Source organism: Durio zibethinus, chromosome 17 (genome assembly GCF_047325235.1).
Source record: "Durio zibethinus cultivar Kanyao isolate XHJ-2024 chromosome 17, ASM4732523v1, whole genome shotgun sequence".
Classification (NCBI taxonomy): domain Eukaryota; kingdom Viridiplantae; phylum Streptophyta; class Magnoliopsida; order Malvales; family Malvaceae; genus Durio; species Durio zibethinus.
In genome coordinates, this window is record NC_143178.1 from 22,422,630 (window position 1) to 22,445,678 (window position 23,049).

The following is a 23,049-nucleotide window of genomic DNA, read 5'->3' on the forward strand; positions in this document are numbered from 1 at the left end:
AACAAATTTTATTTGCTTTATTTTTTATAATAGATAAGACTTATTTGCTTTATTCCTTATGATATCATAAAGTCTATTTTTTTTTATACAAAATAATAATTTAATTTTAAATTACATTCAACAAAATTAAATTGAAATCAAGCCCAAATAATTTATAAATTTAATTAAAATTAATTAAATTAGTTAAATTAATAATTTATAAAAAAATTTTAAAAATTTTAAATACCAATATTTTGGGTGAGTTTTGACTTTATTATTATATGTAAGAACATGTTTAATAGATAATAAAACTCAAAAAATCAGATCGAATCAAACTTAAGCTTACTAAAACTACTAAAATATTATATCATGTTCGACTTGAATCTAACCTGATCTAACCCATGAGTAGAGTTATTGTACCTGTAATCGTATGTATATACGTCTTTAATATATATATATATATATAATATATTTGTTATGTCATGTTAATAAATTCATATAAATTTTTACATATGTTAAATTGTTGTTGTTTAAACTTATTTTAATGTCTGTATTGTTTGTAAGTTTTTATTTATTTTAATTAGTATTAAATATTTTAATGTTTATTTTGAATTTAAAAATCACAAATATGAAGATTTTTTGTATTCATTAAATCTTATTAGAGACAAGAATGGGCACAAATTTTTTTAAAATAAGTACGGATGCAAGAATAAAAATATTTTAAAAAAGGACATAAATGGTAATGCTCTACCCATTTTATCTTCGTTGGTTGGCATCTTTAGTTGAAAGAGTGACCATATGTCACACAAAAATAGTAAAAAATTTACAAATTAAAATAAATATGAAAATTATATAATTTTTATGCTGAATTTATCTATTTAATCTTTTTTTTATAGAATTGTCGATTTTATTTAATTTATTGGCAATTTTATACTTTCTAGCATTAAAAATCATTCATAGAATATCAATTTTGTATTTAATATAAAATACACTAAAATTAAAACTTTTTTTAATCTATATGAAAGTTAAATGGAGACAAAATTTTGGGACATAATGACTAGTAATTATATGCATGAAAAAGAATTAGATTAATTGTATTAATTGATAGAAATCTAAGAGTATCATAACATATATATATATATATATCTATTTCAAAATAAATTTTATATATTTATATTTTTAAAATAAATAAATATATGTTTTTTATTTCGTTACGAAAATTTTAAACTTACTCGATTGTCATATTTTTATTAAAATATATTTAAAATAATTAATAAATTAATATAATAAATAAAAAATATATAATAATATTATAATCACACCTGTAAATTTTAATTTCACTGATAATATAAAATAATAATCTATTAAAATATTGTTATAATGTCTAGAAAATGTAATTTGTTTGCATAACATATTTGCTTATTAATTTAATCAAATTTAATATTCACAAAATATAATATTTTAATTATTTTAAACCCCCTCCGCTACTGAATGCTAATACCATTGTCGCCAGACCTAGGGTTTTAGCTTCCGCAATGGCAGAGAAAGTGGCATCGGAAGAGCTCACCGAGACCAATCCACCAACTGAAGACATGGATCTCGAAACACTTGGTTCGTCTGCCCAGAATCTCGATGATGGAGGCGACGCCAACGGCGACTCAAACTCGAAGCGTGGGAGAGAAGAAGACGGCGAAGAAAGCGACGAGGTATCCAAGAAACAGAAGGTGGACAAGTCCGTGGAGGAAGAAAGGCTGGAGAAGAAGTCAGTGTCATCCGAGTTGGGTCGTGTCCGGCTCGGCCCTAAGGAGTTCGGGTCGTCGGTGGAGATGTTGGATTACTTTTACAATTTGCTTCATTATTGGCCTACTCAATTCAACCTTAACAAGGTAATTAAAATATTCAATATCTGTTTTTGCTGTTAGTTTTCTTTGATTTTGTTTTTTACTAGTATTACAATTATAGCTTTCATGGTGAAGAAAGAAGAGAATTGCATAAAGAAGTAGGCTTTTTAGTTATCTGATGCTTCATGTTGTTAGCGTTAATGGAGCTTAGTCAGTTGCTTGATTAATGATTTCTTATGTGTTACTATTTTTTTTTCTTATTGTTTTACTGTATTTGTAATTCTAGTGATCGATTATGGACTATTGCATCAATAGCTCTGGTTACTGTAAACTCTGCTTATGGTTGTATACTTGTATTGGTGGCTCCATGAAGAAACACAACCTCTTTTATTAGGCTCAATTGCTCCGGTGTGATGGGAGGAGTCCCACCATGCTCCCAAATGGAGCCTTAGTCTATTTCAAATTGAAATTTGGCCTTTGCATGTGTTCTCTAACTTCCAAACTCTTACGTTCTGAGCTTGTAATCCACCTTTGCTTTCAAGAGATCCTCTTTAGGTTTTAAACGTGTACTTTCCTTAATATGCTGCTTCTTTTAAGAGTTTATCCTCCAAGTTATATTTAAACTAGCAAGTTGTAGACAATGATGTAAGCTGATCACTGGCTGCATAACATTTTGAATTTCATAGTACTTTTAGACAAAATTTTGGTGTTTCTGGAACATAGTATAATATTAACCAATGGTTCCTCTCAAAGCATAGTTCAAATCTCCTTTCCCTAAATCAAAATAAATAGATAAATAAATAAATAAACAATGATTTCTCTCCAAGTGATATCACTAGTGAATGATATAATGCATTAAAACGCCTTGAATGGACATAAATTTTGTCACCTCAATCTTGTATTGTCAAATGTGTTACTTGAGCACTGGAATACTTCAAATTTTGTTTGATATATTATGTTCATGGTTGACTTTGTATTACAGTATGAGCACATGGTATTGCTGGAGTTGCTCAAAAAAGGTCATTCAGAGCCTGATAAAAAGATTGGTGTTGGGATCAAAGCTTTCCAAATTCAAAATCATCCAATGTGGAAAAGTAAATGTTTCTTTGTCATTAGGGATGATGAAACTGTTGAGGATTTTAGCTTTAGGAAGTGTGTTGATCATATACTTCCCCTGCCAGAAGAGAAGAAGATAAAACCTGATGCAAGCAGGGCAGCAGGCAGTGGGGGTTGGAAAGGCCGTGGCGGAAAAGGAGGTGGACGAGGCCGTGGAAGAGGTGGTAAGTCAAGAAACTAAGGCAGTGGTACTTGAAATGGGGTTGAGTTTGCATTCGACTCTGTTATATAATCAAAACTGCTTTATCTTTCTTATATCTGGCCACAAGTTCCAACTGATATCATTTATTGCTTTTTTTTTTTTTCCTAATTTGTGTTGCGTTCTAAGGAATTTGGTTAAAACTTAAAACCATCTATGATTATTCATCTCACCTGTTAATGTTATACATGGTGATGTGATGGAATGTTGGTAGCCCAATTAAGGCTTTGTTTGGTTGATATTTTTATTAATGAAAAATAAAAATAATTGAAAATAAAGAATAAATAACAAAAAAAAAAAAAAAGCAAAGCACTAACTGAACATAACTTAAGTATAGTTTTGAATAATTTACATTGTAACCAAAAATAGAATAAGTTTACGTTGAAATTAAAAATAGATCAAATTTAGAGTTGATGTAACATAATTATAAGAAATTGAAAGGTATAAGGGTAAAAAAGGTTTTCAAACAAAAATAAAATAATTATTTTAAGTTTTTTATTTTATTTTATTATGATTAATTAAATTGTGAATCTTTTATTTTAAATTCATTGAACCTTTAAATATTTATTTTACTTAATTGAATTATTATACATATATTTTCACTCAATTAAACTCTTACTTAAACAAAAACAATTAATTATTTTTTCTTTAACAATGGTTCAATTTATGAAAATATATATTTGAAGATTTAATTGATTATAAAAAAGAAAGATGTAGATGCTTAGTAAATTTTAATTCATGGATTTTTTTTTATTTTTTTGCCAAATTAAAAATGTTGAATTTTTTATTTTCATCATTGCAATTGTTATATCTTATGTTATATGAAATAAAACAAAATTTTAAAAAAGGAGTTATTGAAGCTTTTATTATTATCATTAGTGTGTAAAACTCGGCTTTGCACGATTTATTATAATAATTTTTAGTATTATTATTGAATTGGAAGCTTATTGATCATTCTTTTAACATGAACAAAACTAAAACTTCAAGATAAAATAGTAAAACTTTAAGAGATACTAATTTTGAATTTTAAAAGTAAAGAAATCAATAAGCAAAATACATATGCAAAATTACAATTAAAAGGAATTTAAAAGATGTCCAACTTGATTTTTAACAAAAAAAAGCGAAGAATGAAAATTACAGCTATTATGCTTTCTTTGGAATTGTAGAAGGGATCATACTTAATCAAGGTGAGAATCATTTGGGACCTTAAAGCTTGGAAGTGAGACATAAGAAAATCTAGGTGCCAAACCAAGATATTTGCCTTCTTTGGTCCAACACCTCACTTCCGGCACTATTTCAACCTAAATCAAATCCCCCAAAATCCTACCGCAGCATATATAAATTAAGTTTATACCAAAACAAGTAATCGGCCATCAAATTTCAAGTCAAATTAAGCTCTAGCATTGATGTTTTTTCATTAAACTCACTAAAAAAAACCAATATTAAACTTATCAGAATTAATCATGAAAAAAATTTAAAAGTAATAATAATTTCTTGAAGATAACCTTCATAAATTTTTTTTTTAAATGGTATTTACCTTACTTGAAAACATCACCTAAGGCTTGAGAGCCAACTCCCATGGTTAGTCCAAAAATTAAATCTTTAGCTTTCTCACTAGTGTCACCAACTAGATAAGTTTTCACCTACCAAATCAAATTAAAGTAAAAAAATAAAGATCTTTAAGGCATAGTCTAAAAGCTAAAACGCAGATAATCTGTAGGTTAACTCACAAATTTTCTTTGCTTAAACCATTCATTGGATGGATTCAACTTATCTGAATACTTTCCTATTTAAAACAAACATATAATTTCATTCAATCATGACCAATGCATTACATTTTATGGAGGAAATTGTATTGAAAGATGAATGTACCTCCACTCAAAATAATTTTAGACTAAATTGATGTTAAACAAATAAAATAAATAGATTTATATGCACTTGTAGTTAAAGAGATTACTTAGACATGTTTTACTATTACCAGAGCATGAATGCAAGTATCAATATGTTTTCCAAAACTCTCATTTTGAAGGATGATGAAAATTAACAAAAAAAGAGGAGAGCAAATTGGTATGAACTTAACAATACCTTGTAACAACATGCGTCTATGAATAGGCTTAAACTTTCGAACATCCAATATTGTAAATTCATCATCTTACAGTAAAATAAGACAAAAAAAATGAGAATACATAGATATTCACTGAAATGCTAAGTAAGTCAATAGCACAATAATCAGTTTACCTTTATTAGTCTATGCAACTAGACGACTTACACAACAAAAATTCTTTATTGGCTAAAAATAGTGATATACCAACTTTAGAGTTCTAGCATTAAATCCAATAAACTAAATACTAAAGATACATACGTAATGCCATTTTGAAACATACTTTAATACTACATTCTAAAAGAGAGACCTACTTATAACATGGATTTATTAGGTTGGAAAAAAAGTAATATTAGAATTACCTTTCTATCCTTTTTTCCTTTTGGTGTCAATTAGTTTATTTTTAGCTATTTTTTTAATTATTTATTGAATTATTTATTAGTCCTGAAAACCTACATCATTTGAACTTAACTCCACATGATTGGTGCTTGATAATGTGGTCAACTCTAGATCAATGGTCTATTTCCACCCTAAAATAAAATTAAAATAAAAAGAGATTCTAGTTAGAGAGCACCAATAATAGATCATAAAAGCTCAATAGAACAATAAGCTCCATTATAGAATTCAAAGTTACTAAAGGAAAATGTAAAATTAAGTGTAAAAGATTCCTAAACATTGAGGATAAAAGAAAGTTCCATTATACCTTTGATAGATTAAGGATATAAAAAAGTCAATCTCAGAGCTTTTATATGCAAATTATCATTTGAAATTTTTATTCTTATAATGAAAGCTTAATGAAACTTTTATCTATAAAAGAGCACATGCATACAACATAATATTACATTTCACAATATTAGGAAAATTTGATATGAAAATTACATCAACATTTGAAACTTACGTCAATTTTTTAATTTCTATTCTCTACTTTGACCTACAACTAAATGAACAAAATGATTTTTCTATGTTGAATGATTAGAAAACCAAAAAAAGAAAAATAAATATTAGTCCAATGAAAACAACTTAATAAAATTCCTCCATTTTATGAAAAATCCAACTCAAAAATCAAATGGCAAAAAGAGAATACACAATTTAGTCTTTAAAACAATTAAGTAAAGAAATTTAAAAAAAACCCAAAATTTCTTATAGTATTTAAAAATTTCCCCACTAAACCAAACATTTATAAAAACAAAAATCCTAAATTGGATCAAAGGATGAAAAAAATGAAAATTTTACAAAAAAAGAAAAGAGAAAAAATTAGGTTTTTTCAACACTATAATCGAATATCTGTCTAGGAAGACCTATAATTAGGGCTTTCTTGCTATATTTAGATGGCTCATAGAAGAGTAAATGTGGGCAATCTCACTATGTAACCTATTTAATTTAAGTAAAAAAAATCCCTCATGAAATTGAAATAAATAAAGAAAAGGAAACAAATTAGGCACATAGGATTTTGAGACCTATGAAATTAAAATAATTAAAGAGAAAAAGGAAACAAATTAGGAAACAAACATATTTAAAAATTATATGAAAGGTTTGTAAAACTTTATAATGTGGCAACTAAATATCACAAATTAACATTAAATAAACCAACATGCAAACAAATTTGGAAAGAGAAAGGTTGTTGTCTTTTATCTTTAGTGTTAAAATGATACAAAAAAATAATTAATAATTCAATGGTAATAAAGTTGTACAAAAAATCCAATTTGTCATTCTGGTTGAAACCATTACTCATATCCAGAACTTCTTAAATAGATCACCATTTTTCCTGTATAAAAAATAAAAGTGCAATTCACACCATAAAATATAGAAACAAAAAAAATTGTGTTAATAGCAACAAAAAGCAAACAAATTTTTAATCAAAATTGGGCTTTTAGGAAAAACATCTTTTATTAAAGAAGTAAATATTGTTGATAGAAAAAATACGAACTAGGGTTTTTCTGCTATAGTGAAAAAATCATAAGCTTATCGATCGACGACATTGAAACTCAGTGATCTGATAAAAAAAAAAGCAAACGAAAAAAAATAGAGAAATGTAAAATCTGAAAAAGAAAGAGAAAATAATAGAATGAAGCTTAAGGGTTGTGAGAAGAAGATGGAAGCTTCTTAACCCATAAAAATAATTAAAAATAGTTAAAAATAGAATAACAAAACCCAAAAAAAAAAAGAGTTTTTGAGTAAAAAAGTCAAAGCCTAAAAAAAACAACGCTAATTGTCATCACCAAAATTTTTAAGGGATTCAAGGTAATATTGATTATTATTATTATTATTATTATTATTATTATTATTATTATTATTAGCAGTAATAGTATTAGTAGTAGTAGTAGTAGTTGTTGTTGTTGAAATTAAAAAAATAAAAAAATAAAAATAATAAAACCAAAAGGCAAATGTCAATTACTAATATAATATTTACTTGAATAGTTGAACATTAATTAATTTATTAGAACTGAGTTGTGTAAAAGCAGATTTTTTTTATATGTTGCCGTAACATAAGAGTTAGCATTTAGATGCTCATAATGTTTCTTTAACCAAATAAATATAATGGTAGAGGTTAAAGAATAATTTAAAAATTAAAAAAAATTAAAAGCAAAATTTCTTGTGTGTATACACTAATACACATTGAACTACTCTTATACAACCGAAAAATTCCATATTAAAAAAAAACATATTGTAGTAACATTTAATTTGGGGATGAGAACCAAATAAGTTATCAAATTTCAATAAAAATAAACCTTAAAATTTTTATTATTTGAAATTAATGTTAATAAAATTTTGTTTTATTATAATGAAAATCTTAAAGTTACGAAATAATTTATATTATGTTAAATTTGTTTTAGTTGGTTGATTTAATATATTAAAACTATTTACTTGAATTTATTTAAATGAATTAAATGACAATTGTTTAAAATAATATTATTTGAATAATTGTAATTGAATTTTATTCATCAATTTTTAAATTTAATAAATATAATTATAATACTAATAAATAAGTTAAAATTTTATGGATGAATAAAAACAATTTCATTTTTTTTGGTAAAATTCAAAAGTTTATTTTCATTTTAATTTTTTTAATATCACTAATAGTCTAATTCACTATCATTGAACTATCTTCATGTGATTCTTCGTGAGACCTACAAAAACATAAGGTAAAATATATAAATAGTCACTAAATTACATGAATATTTTAAAAATGACCACTAAACTATTAAAATTTTTAATTTAATCACTAACTTTTGAATAAGTATTTTTTTTATTACTCAATCATTAATTTTTAATAGAAGACATGTCATATCAATTGTTAAATGCTACATTAGATGGCTACGTATAAAAGTCAATTTTTTTTTTTAACTTTTTGCTTTTGTTGTTTTCTCTTTCCCTTTCTTTCTTCATTCTTTCTATTTTCTCTTTATAAAATGCAGACACAATCATTGAAAAACTTAAGAAATCTAGTTTTCGATCCATATTCACCATGCCGACCACCTTTAGTCGACGTAAGAAATACCCTAAAATTTACTTTTTCTAATTCTTTTTTTTTCCTTCTTTTTTCATTCCAATTAAATTTTCAAAAAAAAAATCTTCAAAAAGCCTAGATATATGATTTAGCCCTTCGATTTCGAACAAAAAATGTACATTTTCATCTCTCCAAATCGAATTGCGCCTTAGTTTGTTTCTTCTCTACCTTTAATTTTATTTTCTTTAATTTTCAAGTCTAAAAATTTTCTGGAATAAGTCAAACCTGAAACCCTCTCTTTCTTTTTGATTTTTTTTTTAAAAAATTTTGTTTTGCTTTCTCTTCTAGAGAATGCTAAAATTTTGTTTTTTTTTTTTTTGAATTGGTTTTTTAAAAATAAGAATTTTTTTTTTGTGGTGATAAAAGGTGGCTTGGTTGGGATAATAGTAATTGTTTTAAAGTTTTGGTTATTTAGGTTTTTATAGGGTTTTGATTATTTGGGTTTTATTTTAGGGTTTTAAAAATAGTGGATAAACTTGAAAAGATTGAAAATTTTGGTGTTATAAGGAAATCTAGGTGCCGAACCAAGATATTTATCTCATTTGGTCCAACACCTTACTTCTTGCACTATTTTAACCTAAATTAAATCCCTCAAAATCCTACCACAACACATATAAATTAAGTTTATACAAAAACAAGTAAGCAACCATCAAATTTCAAGCCAAATTAAGCTCAAACATTGATGTTTTTTCATTAAAAAAAATAAGGTACTTACCTAAAAACATCACCTAAGGCTTGAGAGCCAACTCCCATGGTTAGTCCAAAAATTGAAACTTTAGCTTTCTCATTAGTGCCACCAACTAGATAAGTTTTCACCTACCAAATCAAATTAAAGTAAAAAATAAAGAACTTTAAGGCATAGTCTAGAAGATAAAACAGATAATCTATAGGTTAACTTACAAAATTTCTTTGCTTAAACCATTCATTGGATGGATTCGACTTATCTGAATATTCTTTTGTATAAAACAAACATATAATTTCATTCAATCATGACTAATGCATTACATTTTATAGGGGAAATTGTATTGAAAGATGAATGTACCTACATTCAAAATAATTTTAGATTAAATTGATGTTAAACAAATAAAATAATATATTTATACACACTTGTAGTTAAAGAGATTACTTAGACATATTTTACTATTATTAGAGCACAAATGCAAGTATCAATATGTTTTCCAAAACTCTCATTTTGAATAATGATTAAAATTAACAAAAAAGAAGAGAGCAAATTGGTATAAACTTAACAATACCTCGTAACAACATGAGTCTATGAATAGGCTTAAATTTTTGAATATCCAATATTGTTAATTCATCATCTTATAGTAAAATAAAATAAAAAATGAGATTGCATAGTTATTTACTGAAATGTTGAGTAAGTCAATAGCATAATGATCGATTTACCTTTATTAGTCTATGCAACTTGAAGACTTGAACAATAAAGACTCTTTGTTGGCAAAAACTAGTGATATACCAATTTCAGAGTTCTAGCATTAAATCTAGAAAACTAAATACTAAAGATACATACGCAATGCCATTTTGAAGACATTTTTTAATACTACATTCTAAAAGAGAGATATGCTTCTGATAGGGATTTATTAGGTTGGAAAAAAAATAATATTAGAATTACCTTTCTATCCTCTTTTCCTTTTGGTGTTAGTTAGTATATTTTTAGCCATTTCTTTAATTATTTATTGAATTATATGTTAGTCCTGAAAACCTACATCATTTGAACTTAACTTCATATAATTGGTGCTTGAAAACATGGTTAACTCCAAATCAATGGTTCTACTTCCACCTTGAAATAAATTAAAATAAGAGGAGATTCTAATTAGAGAGCACCAATAATAGATCATAAAAGCTCAATAAATCAATAAGCTCCATTGTAGAATTCAAAGTTACTAAAAGAAAATGTAAAAATAAGTATAAAAGATTCCTAAACATTGAGGATAAAAGAAACCTCTAATATACCTTTGATAGATCAAAGACATAAAAAAATCAATCTTAGAGCTCTTATATGTAAATTATCATTTGAAATTCTTATTCTTACAATGAAAGCTTAATGAAGCTTTTATCCATCAAAAAGTACATGCATAGAGCATAATATTACATTTCACAATATCAAGAAACTTTGATATGAAAATTACATCAACATTTGAAACTTACATCAATTTTTTAATTACTATTCTCCACTTTCACTTGCAACTAAATAGACAAAATGATTCTTCTATGTTGAATGATTAGAAAACCAAAAAAGAAAAACAAATATTAGTCCAATTGAAAACAACTTAATAAACTTTCTCCCTTTTATGAAAAATTTAACTCAAATCAAATGGCAAAAAGAAAATACACAATTTTGGCTCTAAAACAATTAAGTAAAAAAAATTAAAAAAACCCAAATCTTATCATAGCACTTAAAAATTTCCCCACATAACCAAACATTTATAAAAAGAAAAATCCTAATCGGGTCATAGGATGAAAAATATGAAAAACTTTACAAAAAAAAAAAAAGAAAAAATTAGGTTTGTTCAACACTATGACCAAAGATCTATTTAGAAAGAGCCATAATTAGGGTTTTCTTGCTAGATCCAAATGACCCAATAAAGAGTAAATATGGGTAATCTCATTATGTACCCTGTTTAATTTAAGCAAAAAAAAAAAATCTCCCATGAGATTGAAATAATTAAAGAGAAAAAAGAAACAAATTAGGAAACAAATAGATTTAAAAATTGTATGAAAGATTTATAAAACTCTATAATATGGTAACTAAATATCACAAATTAACATTAAATAAACCAACATGCAAACCAATTTGGAAAAAGAAAGGTTGTTATCTTTTGTCCTTAGTGCTAAAATGATACAAAAAGAGAAATAATTAAAAATTCAATGGTAATAAAGTTGTACAAAAAACCTAATTTGTCACTCTAGTTGAAACCGCTACTCACCTCCAAAACTTCTCAAATAGATCACTATTTTTCCCTACACCAAAAATAAAAGTACAATTCACACCATTATATATAAAAACAAAAAAAAATCGTGTTAATAGCAATAAAAAACAAACAAATTTTTAATCAAAATTGGGCTTTTAAAAAAAAACATCTTTGATTAAAGAAGTAAATATTGATGATAGAAAAAATGTGAATTAGGTTTTTTCAGCAACTGTGAAAAAATCACAGGCTTATCAATCGACGACATTGAAACCCAATGATTTGGTAAAAAAAAAAGCAAAAGAAAGAAAAATAAAAAAATGTAAAAATGTAAAATTTGAAAAAGAAAGAGAAAATAATATAATGAAGCTTAGGGGTTGTGAAAAGAAAGTGGAAGCTTCCAAACACATAAAAAATAATTAAAAATAGTTAAAACTAGAACAGCAAAACCAAAAAGAAAAAAAATAGAGTCTTTGAGTAGAAAATCAAAGCCTAAAAAAAACAATGCCAGTTGTCATCACCAAAATTTTTAAGGGATTCATGGTAATATTAATTATTATTATTATTATTAGTTGAAATTAAAAAATAAAAATAAAAAACCAAAATGCAAATGTCAATTACTACTCTAATATTTACTTGAATAGTTGACTATTAATTAATTTGTTAGAACTGAGTTGTGTAAAAGCAATTTTTTTAATATGTTGCCGTAACATAAGAGTTAGCATTTAGATGCTTATAATGTTTCTTTAACCAAATAAATATAATGGTAGGGGTTAAAGAATAATTTAAAAATTAAAAAAAATTAAAAGCAAAATTTCGTGTGTCTATACATTAATACACATTGAACTAATCTTATACAACCAAAAAATTGCATATTAAAAAAACATATTGTAGTAAAATTTAATTTAGGGATGACACCAAATAAGTTATCAAATTTCAATAAAAATAAACCTTACAATTTTTATTGTTTGAAATTAATGTTAAAAAAATTTTGTTTTATTATAATCAAAATCTTAAAGTTACAGAATAATTTATATTATGTTAAATCTGTTTTAGTTGGTTGATCTAATATATTAAAACTATTTACTTGATTTTATTTAAATCAATTAAATGATAAGTGTTTAAAATAATTTTATTTGAATAATTGTAATTGAATTTTATTCATCAATTTTTAAATTTAATAAATATAATTATAATACTAATAAATAAGTTACATTTTTATGGATGAATAAAAGCAATTTTATTTTTTTTTGGTAAAATTAAAAAGTTTATTTTAATTTTAATTTTTTTAATATCACTAATAGGCTGATTCCTATCATTGAACTATCCTCGTGTGATTCTTCCCAGAACCTAAAAAACAAAAGGTAAAATACACAAAGAGTCACTAAATTATATGAATCTTTTAAAAATAATCATCAAATTATTAAAATTTTCAATTTAATCACAAACTTTTGAATAAGTTTTTTTTTGTCACTCAACCATTAATTTTTAACAGAATGCTAACAATACTTGCCATATCAATTGTTACATGCTACATTAGATGACTATGTATAAAAGTCAATTTTTTTTTACTTTTTACTTCTTTTGTTCTCTCCTCCTCCATTCTCCCTTCCTTTTCTCTATTTTCTCTCTTTAAAATATAGACATAATTATCGAAAAACTTAAGAAACCTAGTTTTTGGTCCATATCCATCATGCCGATCGCCTTTCGTCAGTGCAAAAAATGCCCTAAAATTTATCTTTTTTAATTTTTTTTTCTTTTCTTTTCACTTCAATTAAATTTTTCAAAAAAAATCTTGAAAAAGCTTAGCTATAGGATTTAGTCTTGTGATTTCAAATCCAAAATGCACACCTTTATCACTCCAAATCAAACCACACCTTATTTTGTTTCTTCTCTACCTTTAACTTTCTTTTCTTTGATTTTTAAGTCTAAAAATCCTATGGAACAAGTCAAACTCGAACCTTTTCTTTTTTTTTTGGTTTTTGTGAACTTTTTTTTACTTCTTCTTCTTAAAGAGGCTAATATTTTTTTAATTGATTTTTTAAAAATAAGATTTTTTTTTTTGTGGTGATAAAAGGTGGTTTAGGTGGGATAATGGTGGTTATTTTAAAGTTTTTGGTTATTTAGGTTTTTATAGGATTTTGATTATTTGGGTTTTATTTTAAGATTTTAAAAATAGTGGATAAACTTGAAAAGATTGAAAATTTTAGGATTATCTAGGTTTTGCTTTGTTTTCTCATAAGTTATTTCAGTTGTTTATTTTATTAATGATAAAAAATGATAGAATGGGTGGTTCCATTGGTAAAGATGATGGTAATTATCGGTTTTCAATAGGTAGGTGTGTTTTAACTGTTGATAAGGATTTTATTTATCTCAATCTTTAGTTTAACAATTAGAAGTAAAGGAAAAGTGATAATTAGAAAGGTAAGGATAATGGAGGAAAAGAAAATAAATAAAAATTTTATTATCGAAGGAAAAAATAAAAAGAAAAAATTATTTTATATATATATTTTAATTTTTATTATTAATGATATGTCAACTTTAGTCATGTGATATTTTTGATCACATAGACATCATATGTGGCATGTGCAGTTAAAATTCTATTAGAAATTGATGGTTTAGTGACAAAAATATACACTTACTTAAACATTAGTGATAAAATTGAAAATTTTAATAGTTTTAAAAAACCATATAGGATGATGACTATTCATTAATTTTACCCAAAAACAAAAATCCCTGAAACAAGATTTGAAGCTTTAACACCGTGGGGACTTACGCTACGCAGCCGCTGCTGATTCTCTTTTTCTCCTTCGCCTCTGCTTCTTTGTTACGCTTTTTTTCTCTATCTCTGCTAGTCTTAATCCTTAATTTTTTCTATTAAATCTGCTTCTTTTCAGCCATCTTTGTAATTGTTGTTTTCTATCGATTCGTTTTTGCTCAATTGCTTGTTGGCTTCAGATCTGAATGATTGAATTCTTTTATAATATTTTTATACACAATCTGTTCTCTTTAATCAGTTTGCAGATTATGAGTTTTAATTATCAGATTTTTAAGTTAATTTTGGAACTATATTTGATGTTTATAAACTATATAAATATATTTTGCAGATTATGAGTTTTAATTTCTGATTTTTAAGTTAATTTTGGAATTATAATTAATGTTTATAAACTATATAAATATATTTTGTTGTCGACTCGTTTTAGGTGGAACTGATTCAAAATTTGAATTTGAATGAATTTGAATGTGTATTGATAGTTAACTTGTTGATTGGTAAGTAAGTGCATTTGTTACGGTTCTAGAAAAGAATTATGAATCTTACATTGGTTAAGTATTAAAATTAATCTTAGGATATAAGGGTTCATACACTTTTCTCCTTCCTTATGAAATGCTTTTTGTAAGATAAAATTGTGAGGTTGGAGAGATCAAAACGGACAACACTGAACAGTGATCGTTAAGCTGATATGAGACATAGGATGAGTGAATGCCCAAGTCTTGAAGCTGCATAAACCTAGAAGTTGAGTCTCGACCCGTGACAAGTGGTATTAGAAAGAGGGGTCAAAGTAGACAATACCTCACAATGATGTAAACCATGACCGTTAGGTTGATTTGGGATGTCGAATGAGTGCATATCCAAATCTTGGAGTCACACAAGCTTAGAGGTTGAGTTTCGACATATGACACATTGACATGGTTGATAATATTATTAGGATGAAAGTATTGATGATTAAGAAAGTGGATATTTTCTTTCTTTGTTTTGTGTATTGAAGGATATGCGAATCGGGCTATCTTAATTTCAGTGATTAATGTAGAGTGGAGATTTGTGGCAATTGTAGGTGAAGCCTGTCTTTTTGGTTATTGTTTTTGCTACCGGAAGCAAAACGTAACAAGTGCATTTGTCCATACAAAAGCAAATACTAATATTTTTGAATAGTTGAAAATTAAAAACTAAAATTTCTAAAATACCTAAAAGCTTGGTTTTTACTGAATATGATTTTTTTATTATCATTTGCTTTTCCTTTCTAGCAACAATTGTGGAAGCAAAAAGGCAACAAACAAACAGTGCAGAGTGTTTTCTATATTAAACTTGTTCTAAGTGAATGCAATGGAGTGATTTTTTTATGTCATACATTTAATATCTTATCACCAAAAAATTTGGTATCTTTAACCATTTTTATTTCTCATTAGTGATTGCTTTTAAATGTGCAGTGTGACCTTTATTATGGTGGAGAGTGTTTCCATCTTTTAGGCTTTGATCTTTATAAAATATATCAAATTAACACACATGTGCTGTTGGATATTTTGTGTTGATATTTCTTTGCTGAAAAAAAAATTGCAGCTTCCAGTGTGCCTGAAGACATAGCGTACCGCTGTTTTATTGGTAACCTTTCGTGGTCAACATCAGATAGGGGTCTAAAAGATGCTTTTGAAAAGTTTGGAAATCTTCTTGAGGCTAAGGTAATGAATCATGAAACTCTCTTTTCGTGTCATCTCTTCTCTTATTCATTTTTTATTTTTAAATAATTGAATTCACTGATTATCAAACATTTTATTTTCTTTCATTTTATATTTTACACAAGGTACAGTTTTCATTAGTTCATACGCTCTTTCATTGTCTTTGTTTTTCCTTCCATGATTCCACCTTCCATTTCTAAATGTATGACGCCTCCCCCTTTTGAAAACAATTCTTTCGGCCTCTTGGTGTCAGTTTATCCTCCAATTTAGAGTGAAGGCAATGCAAAACCTGAAAAACCTAATTACTTCAGATGACAACAATATGTTTTACGGAATAAAACTAGTTATCATAATAGCATTATTTGTTGAAAGCATTATAACTCTGATAAACTGTTATGAAACTTTATTATTTTTTGAATGCATTATGGCATTAATTTTTCTGGTTTTAGCCTGCATTTCTTACTATATTTTATAATGTTTTAATTAATCATCAACAACATTTGACTGAGAAAACTTTTGTTAGTTTCAGGTAGCTGTTGACAGGTTTTCTGGCCGTTCTCGTGGATTTGGATTTGTCACTTTTGATGAGAAAGCAGCAATGGAAGAAGTTATTCAAGCAATGAATGGAATGGATTTGGATGGGCGGAATATAACTGTTGATAGAGCTAAGCCTCAACAAGGAACAGGGAGAGATTATGATGGTGACCATAACCGTGATCGCGGACGTGGACATGATCGTGACCACGATCGTAACCGGGGCTATGATGGCAGCCGTGGATCTAATGGTGGGGAATGTTTTAAGTGTGGGAAACCTGGACACTTTGCTAGGGAGTGTCCTAGTGATGGGGCTAGCGGGGATAAGTATGGTGGTTGGGGAGATCGTTATGGTGGAGGTGGTGGTGGCGGTGGCCGTTATGGTCCTGATCGGAATGGAGATCGATTTGGTGGGCGCAGCAGGGATGTGGGCAGTCACGTGGGGTTGGGAAGTGATGGATACAATCGTGATCGTTCTGGACCTTATGAGCGTCGTGGAACTGGAGGTCCTTGGTCCAGGTAAGATGACTGCTTGTGGTATGCATATTTACTTTCCTTTTTCTTTTTGCTTTCTAATTTCTTATATTCTTTTCTCTTTTGAAATCAAATTTGTAATTATCGTTGTATTGATGGAAGCACACTTTCATTGCAGTTGATGAAGTGAGGTTGCTGCGATTATTCTCTGCGAATCATGAAATTTCTTTTTAATGGGATGTGCTATCTTTGTTGTTGTCTAGGTGCATAGCCTTTGAAGCGTGAAACTTGGCAAAAATATTTAACTATTTTTGTGTTCTTAAAATGTCGTGTTCCATGTTTTGGTCCGATATAGTCCTGTGCTTTCTTGACATGAACTGAATGCTCCATTTTTTGTGACTCATGCATTGTCAACAACAATTGGCATTACTTCTGTCTGACTTCTTTTTGACTTTTTTAAATGCCCAATTATGGAAAGATGGTTTGGTCGAAGAATGATGGTAAGGAGTCCACTATTTAGGTTTTACATCTTCTCACTTGAGTAAAATCTTTCTTTAGAAGTAAATGGCCAAATTGGCTGCCTTGTTTTCATTATCTTACTAAATAAACAAGTGTCAAGCGGGTAATTTATTTTTCTTACATATTGCTTTGCTCTGTGCTAGTTTTGTTAATTAATAGTTTTTTCAGTATTAATGCTGTTAACCTTTTGGCAGGATGCTCGGCCATTTGTGGCCTTTGTGGATACTTGATTGGGTTTCTGTTTTGCTAATTGGACATGGTTTTATAAACTTCAAAATTTTAAGTTTTTGTGAGCGCAACAAGGGATCTGCATACTAACTGAATGTAAGCACACCCCATGTTCGTCATGGTGCACTGATGGAAGAGTTCCATTTCCTCTAAAACACATGGCAGGTTGTTTGGAAGCTATTTGATGAGTTCAGCAACTGCTGTTATTCATTCCATGAGTCTATTTTATATTGCTCTTTCGGGTGCAGATTGCCATTCTTGCCTTGCTTGTGTACTGGGCTCTAGCGTCTTAATCTTTTTGGCTAAAATTGAGGAAAGTGGTTAATATTGTTCTTTCAGCTCAGATCGTGCTTTCCTAATGTCAAAACTCTTCTGACTTTTGAGGGTTGATTTGCCTCTCGCTGTGTAGGAGATTGGTGCGTTCTTGTTAGATCTTTCTGAAATCTGGCTGAAAGGAAATTGTTCTTCGGTTCCTTCAGGGACATGAATTTTTATTATTTTTCCAACTGCAACTTGGAAGTCTGTCCTGAACCTCTGTCCTTCAATATAATGGGAGTGTGTTATAGGCATGATGGAATTTTTTCTTGGTTTACCTGTGTTGCTGCCTACATGCATGAATTGTTTGTTGAGTTCTTATTTTTGGATTATATCTACGTGCTTTCTTTTGTCCTAGGACCTACTCATGTTATACGTACTCTCAACTTGTATTCAAGTTCTTCAAGTTCTTCTTGTTGTGTTGGTGCCAGATATTTTTGGATTATATCAATCTTTGAATTTTGGTCCCTGGAATCATACATATTTGTGCACAAATCATTTTCTTCATAATATGAAAATGGTAACCAATAATCTTCGGCAGTTAACAACAAAAATCTTATCATATAGTATAAAGTTTTTGGAGAAAGCACAATAACAGGGACCATCTTGGCAAAAATTAAAAAGAAAGTTGAATTTAGCACTCATTTGACACAGTAATAAAAAGTAATGTAGTGCACTGGCCGTGTTATTCAAAAACCGTCCAACTACTACAACACTAAAATGCCCTTTTAAGTTTGGTACTCTGTGATATCATTGGAAAATGAAACTAAAAAACTTCCATTCTACAAAACTGAATGTGCTGATGCAAGGATAAATCCACAACAAAATTACCATACTTAGTTATCTCTCTGTTAACCATGGTGTCAACAAGGTTAGTGCTTCAAAAACTTGAGTTTTAAGCAGTAACCGGTTGCTTCTGCACAAATGCTATTCCCTTCTCAATGCTGGCCTTCAATTCTGGCTTCAGAGCTTCCAAAGCCTTCTCTTCATACTCAGATAACCCTGTAAGGTCTGATGGAATCAAAGCTTCAATCCCTTTCCTTCCAAGCTTGATCCTAGATGCAAAGAATGGAAGATCAGTCAGATCTGACTGCACAAAAGAGCACTCGTAGACGTCCCCATCTCCATCCAAAGCACGAAGGGATGATTCAACAAATCTTGCTGCTGCATAGGCCATGGACAGGGTGGCAGACCCTGCACCTGCCTTTGCCTCCACAACCTCTGTCCCAGCATTTTGAATCCTGACAGTTAGTTGCTCCACTTCTTCATCAGTAAAGCTAAAAGAGGGTTTTGTCTTTGACAGCAAGGGTAAAATGGTGATACCAGCATGTCCCCCTACAACTGGAACATCCACATCAATGAGCTTAAGGTTTTTCTTCTGAGCAACAAATGTGTTGGCTCTGACAACATCCAATGTGGTAACACCAAAAAGCTTCTTTGGATTATAAGCACCCTTTTGCTTCAGAACTTCAGCAGCAATTGGTACCGTGGAGTTAACTGGATTGCTAATAATATGGATGAAGGCATCAGGACAGTTATCAGCAACAGCCTCAACCAAGGTCTTCACAATGTTGGCATTGATGTTGAATAGGTCATCACGAGTCATACCGGGCTTTCTTGGAACTCCAGCAGGAATAACCACTACATTCACACCTTTCAAACAATTTCCTAATTCAGAAGCACCAGTGAAATCCAGAACTTGAGAAGGAGTATTGCAGTGACTGATATCAGCAGCAACTCCCTTGACATTTGCTATATCATAGAGATTCAGGGCTGAAACCAGCGGGGACATCTTGATTAGAAGTGCCAATGGCTGACCAATCCCTCCAGCAGCTCCAAGTATAGCCACTTTGTAAGATGCCATAGGCTGTAGGCCATACTGAGACCTGTGGTTTGCTTTCTGTGCTTTTGGTGTAAAAGAGCCTTTAAGAGCTGAGCAGCTTTCCTTGCCTAGGAAGGAAGATCCTGATTCACAGTTCACAGATGTTGCTGCCTTGAGGCCACTGAAACTTGCAAATGAATTCTGGGAGGTGAACCTTACAGAAAAAGGTTTTGTTTGTGAAAGAGGGCTCCCCCTGCTTCCAAAGGAGACAGTTGATCCAATTGAGAAGATAGTTGTTGATGTTGTTGCCATCTCACACTATAAAAGAGGAAAAATTGTCAAGGCCTAGCCTACTGGTAAATCCAGAAATCAAGTAAAATAATCAACAAGCTGAATGACTCGTATCCAAAATGCATGTTCTCATTTTCAAAGTAAAGAGAAGCAGACGTGACAGAAAAACAAATAGATGCCAAAGAAATAAACATGAAATGCATATATAAGTCAAGCTTGCATTCTAAAATAAAAACCAGAGAAGTAAGCATCTACTTCTATCTTAATAATTGAGAATGAGTATTTAAAGAGAACTAAAAGCAAAAGGAACTAATAGATCCATTATGCCTTTAAATCAAAGACTGAAAGCAATAGCAGGGGCCTTCCATGCAACCAAAGGTATCAACTCGTATTCACTTTCATTTCAAAGAAAAATGAGCCATCCTAATCCTACACAAAATCCTTCTGCACTCGAGAAAATTAGATCCTAGAAACCATAGAGAAAAATATGAGATTCCATTGCTTTTGCAGCACGTCTAGTGGTCAACAAAGCTATTAAAAAAGACAACCATGCTTCTTCACTATATAAAATTTGATGCCATTTCCCATTAACTTGGTTTTAGTTAACATATTATTTCTTTTAATCATATTCCAAATATCATTTTCACAAACTTGAAATAAACAATAATGTAAATGGGATCAAATATCCCTTATCTATAATTCACAAATCTCGAATGTTGAATCCTGGAATTTCACTATTCAAGACCATCTTTCCACTTTTACAAATCATTGAAAATAATAGCCGGGTAGCATTAAGAAACAAGTTCCTCTTTGCTCCCAAACATTTACTCAGGCAACCGAAGAAAAATCAACAAACACTTTCCCCAAAAACATAGCATATTTTTCACGAGATACCCTCAAGGCATACATATCTATAAAAAAATTATAGCATAAACTAATCATAAATGAGCAAAAAAGAGAAACAAGAATCCAAAGTTCCAAGCTGAAAATGAAAGAAACACAAATCATATAGAGAATCGAAAGCAACAGATCTAATCAATATTGCATCTTAGTCCTCTACTATGAAAAGATTACAAGGAAAATGAACATCTTAAAAAGAAGAAAATAATACAATAACAATCAGAAACAACAAAAAAAACCAAACCAGATCATACTTCAGATAAATAAACAAAACCCACATTTTATTTTGCACAAAGAAACAAAACTCATAGTTTTGATTTGAAGAATTATAACTCCAAATGAAGATCAAAAATAAAATTAAAAAAAAAAAACCTTTGAGATCTGAATAGAGAGAGAGAGCTAGCTTAAAGGAAACAAGCAATACATAAGAAAATTGGTCTTTTTTTCCGCTTTTTTATTTATAGGAAACTCCACCAATGAGCTTTGAACAACTCACCAAAATTTTCAACCTCACCTACTCCTTTTGCTTCAATATTTTCTGTTTCCCGATTTTTTTTCTTTCTGTGTTCCGAGTACGCCGCCACTGTGTGGAAAGAACCTACAAAAAGCGTCGTTTTTGTTTTTGTTCTCTTCTTTTTTTTTCTTTTTTTTTTCACGTTTTGTTTGCCAAGGAGAAATCGTGGCCGATAGTTGAAACGATGATTTCTACGGCTTAGATTAAAGTTCGCTTCTTTCGCTTTTGCTTGCCTTTCCCGACGCTTTTTAATTGATCTTTCGTTTGGTAGTTTGTTTTGTTTTCTTGTCCCTTGTCCGGTAATTAGGTTACTTAACATCAGAAAATCAGATTTTATTTGGTGCAGCTTTTGAAATTTATATATTGTTTATTTTATATTAAAATATAAAATTATCATATTATAATTTACATTAATATATCAAATATAAAGTATATATATATATATGTTTACGTATAAGCAATCAAAATATAATTTGGATTCATGCAATTTAATATCTTAAAATCAAATTAAGATTTTATTATAGTATCCTAATGGTATAATGGAATATTCTTTGAATTACTAACATTAATAAAAGTTTGAAAGGAAAAGGATGAGATCACCAATTGGTATTTTCTTTCAATTATTACTAACATAAAAATGAATTTGAGAGGACAATGCTAAGTTCACCCCACACTTAAGCCATCGTAATAGATGACATTTGCATACATGGGTGACACCAAGATTTACCACATAATTGATGTGGTTGTTCTTTCCTCTATTTAATTATGTTATTTAACCATTTTCAACTTTCAAGTCACTTTCTAAAAGAAACTTAATATATAATTATAATGTAGCAATAGCTTCCCTTCAATTGATACAAAGCTTGAATGAATCCAAAGTTTAAACAAATTTAGATTGATTTATTAAGTCACTTTTTGTTAAAAAATATTTTTAAAATATGAAACTATGATTAAATAATAAATTTAATAAAAAAAAAATCTAATTAAACTATACGATGATTTAAGATAAAATTTCAAAGATTAATGATATGATTCTAGATTTAAAAGAATTATATTAAGAAAATTATATATGTAAAAAGTCAGATTGTCATATTTAGAAGAGTATGTTGCTTGAAGTTTTCAAGGAAAGCAGTCGATTGCTAGAGACATTGAATCAACTGTTTTGACAAATATAAACTAAATATAAATTTTATATAAATAACTGTCGACTGCCAACCTAAAACAATCAATTGTTAGAGCTGAAAGTAAGTAGAACCAATTTCAAACACTAATGAAATCGACTGCTAATATTTATAGAATCTTTTGGAAATTGATTTATACCATAATAAT

At 28.7% G+C, this 23,049-nt stretch overlaps 1 protein-coding gene and 2 pseudogenes across 5 annotated transcripts; 2 read left to right on the top strand and 1 right to left on the bottom strand.

Annotated features, from left to right (window-relative positions):
- Positions 1–1,454: 1,454 nt before the first annotated feature.
- Positions 1,455–3,354, top strand: LOC149514119 (uncharacterized). The gene is made up of 2 exons (XM_089746624.1): positions 1,455–1,865; positions 2,803–3,354. The coding sequence occupies exons 1-2, from the start codon at positions 1,515–1,517 to the stop codon at positions 3,115–3,117; spliced, it is 666 nt and encodes a 221-aa protein (XP_089602750.1). The 5' UTR covers positions 1,455–1,514; the 3' UTR covers positions 3,118–3,354.
- Positions 3,355–15,982: 12,628 nt separating this feature from the next.
- LOC111274988 (glycine-rich RNA-binding protein RZ1A pseudogene) lies at positions 15,983–18,607 on the top strand (annotated as a pseudogene). Its single transcript, XR_016328935.1, has 3 exons — positions 15,983–16,126; positions 16,653–17,194; positions 17,310–18,607. The product of XR_016328935.1 is annotated as a glycine-rich RNA-binding protein RZ1A pseudogene (transcript).
- A 243-nt stretch (positions 18,608–18,850) lies between these two features.
- LOC111283663 (malate dehydrogenase, chloroplastic pseudogene) lies at positions 18,851–21,831 on the bottom strand (annotated as a pseudogene). Of its 3 annotated transcripts, none has more exons than XR_016329324.1 (2): positions 21,703–21,831; positions 18,851–20,333 (listed from the first exon to the last, which is right to left on the bottom strand). The product of XR_016329324.1 is annotated as a malate dehydrogenase, chloroplastic pseudogene, transcript variant X3 (transcript). The 3 variants fall into 3 exon arrangements; XR_016329322.1 differs by having other exon boundaries at positions 21,579–21,716; XR_016329323.1 differs by lacking the exon at positions 21,703–21,831 and adding an exon at positions 21,485–21,628.
- Positions 21,832–23,049: the final 1,218 nt, after the last annotated feature.

What these genes read in the sequence shown, in the direction of transcription:
- LOC149514119 (XM_089746624.1), top strand. Translation starts at nt 1,515, where the DNA reads ATGGCAGAGAAAGTGGCATCGGAAGAGCTCACCGAGACCAATCCACCA. An exon ending in CTCAATTCAACCTTAACAAG is followed by an intron (nt 1,866 to 2,802) that starts GTAATTAAAATA and finishes TTTGTATTACAG; the next exon opens with TATGAGCACATGGTATTGCT.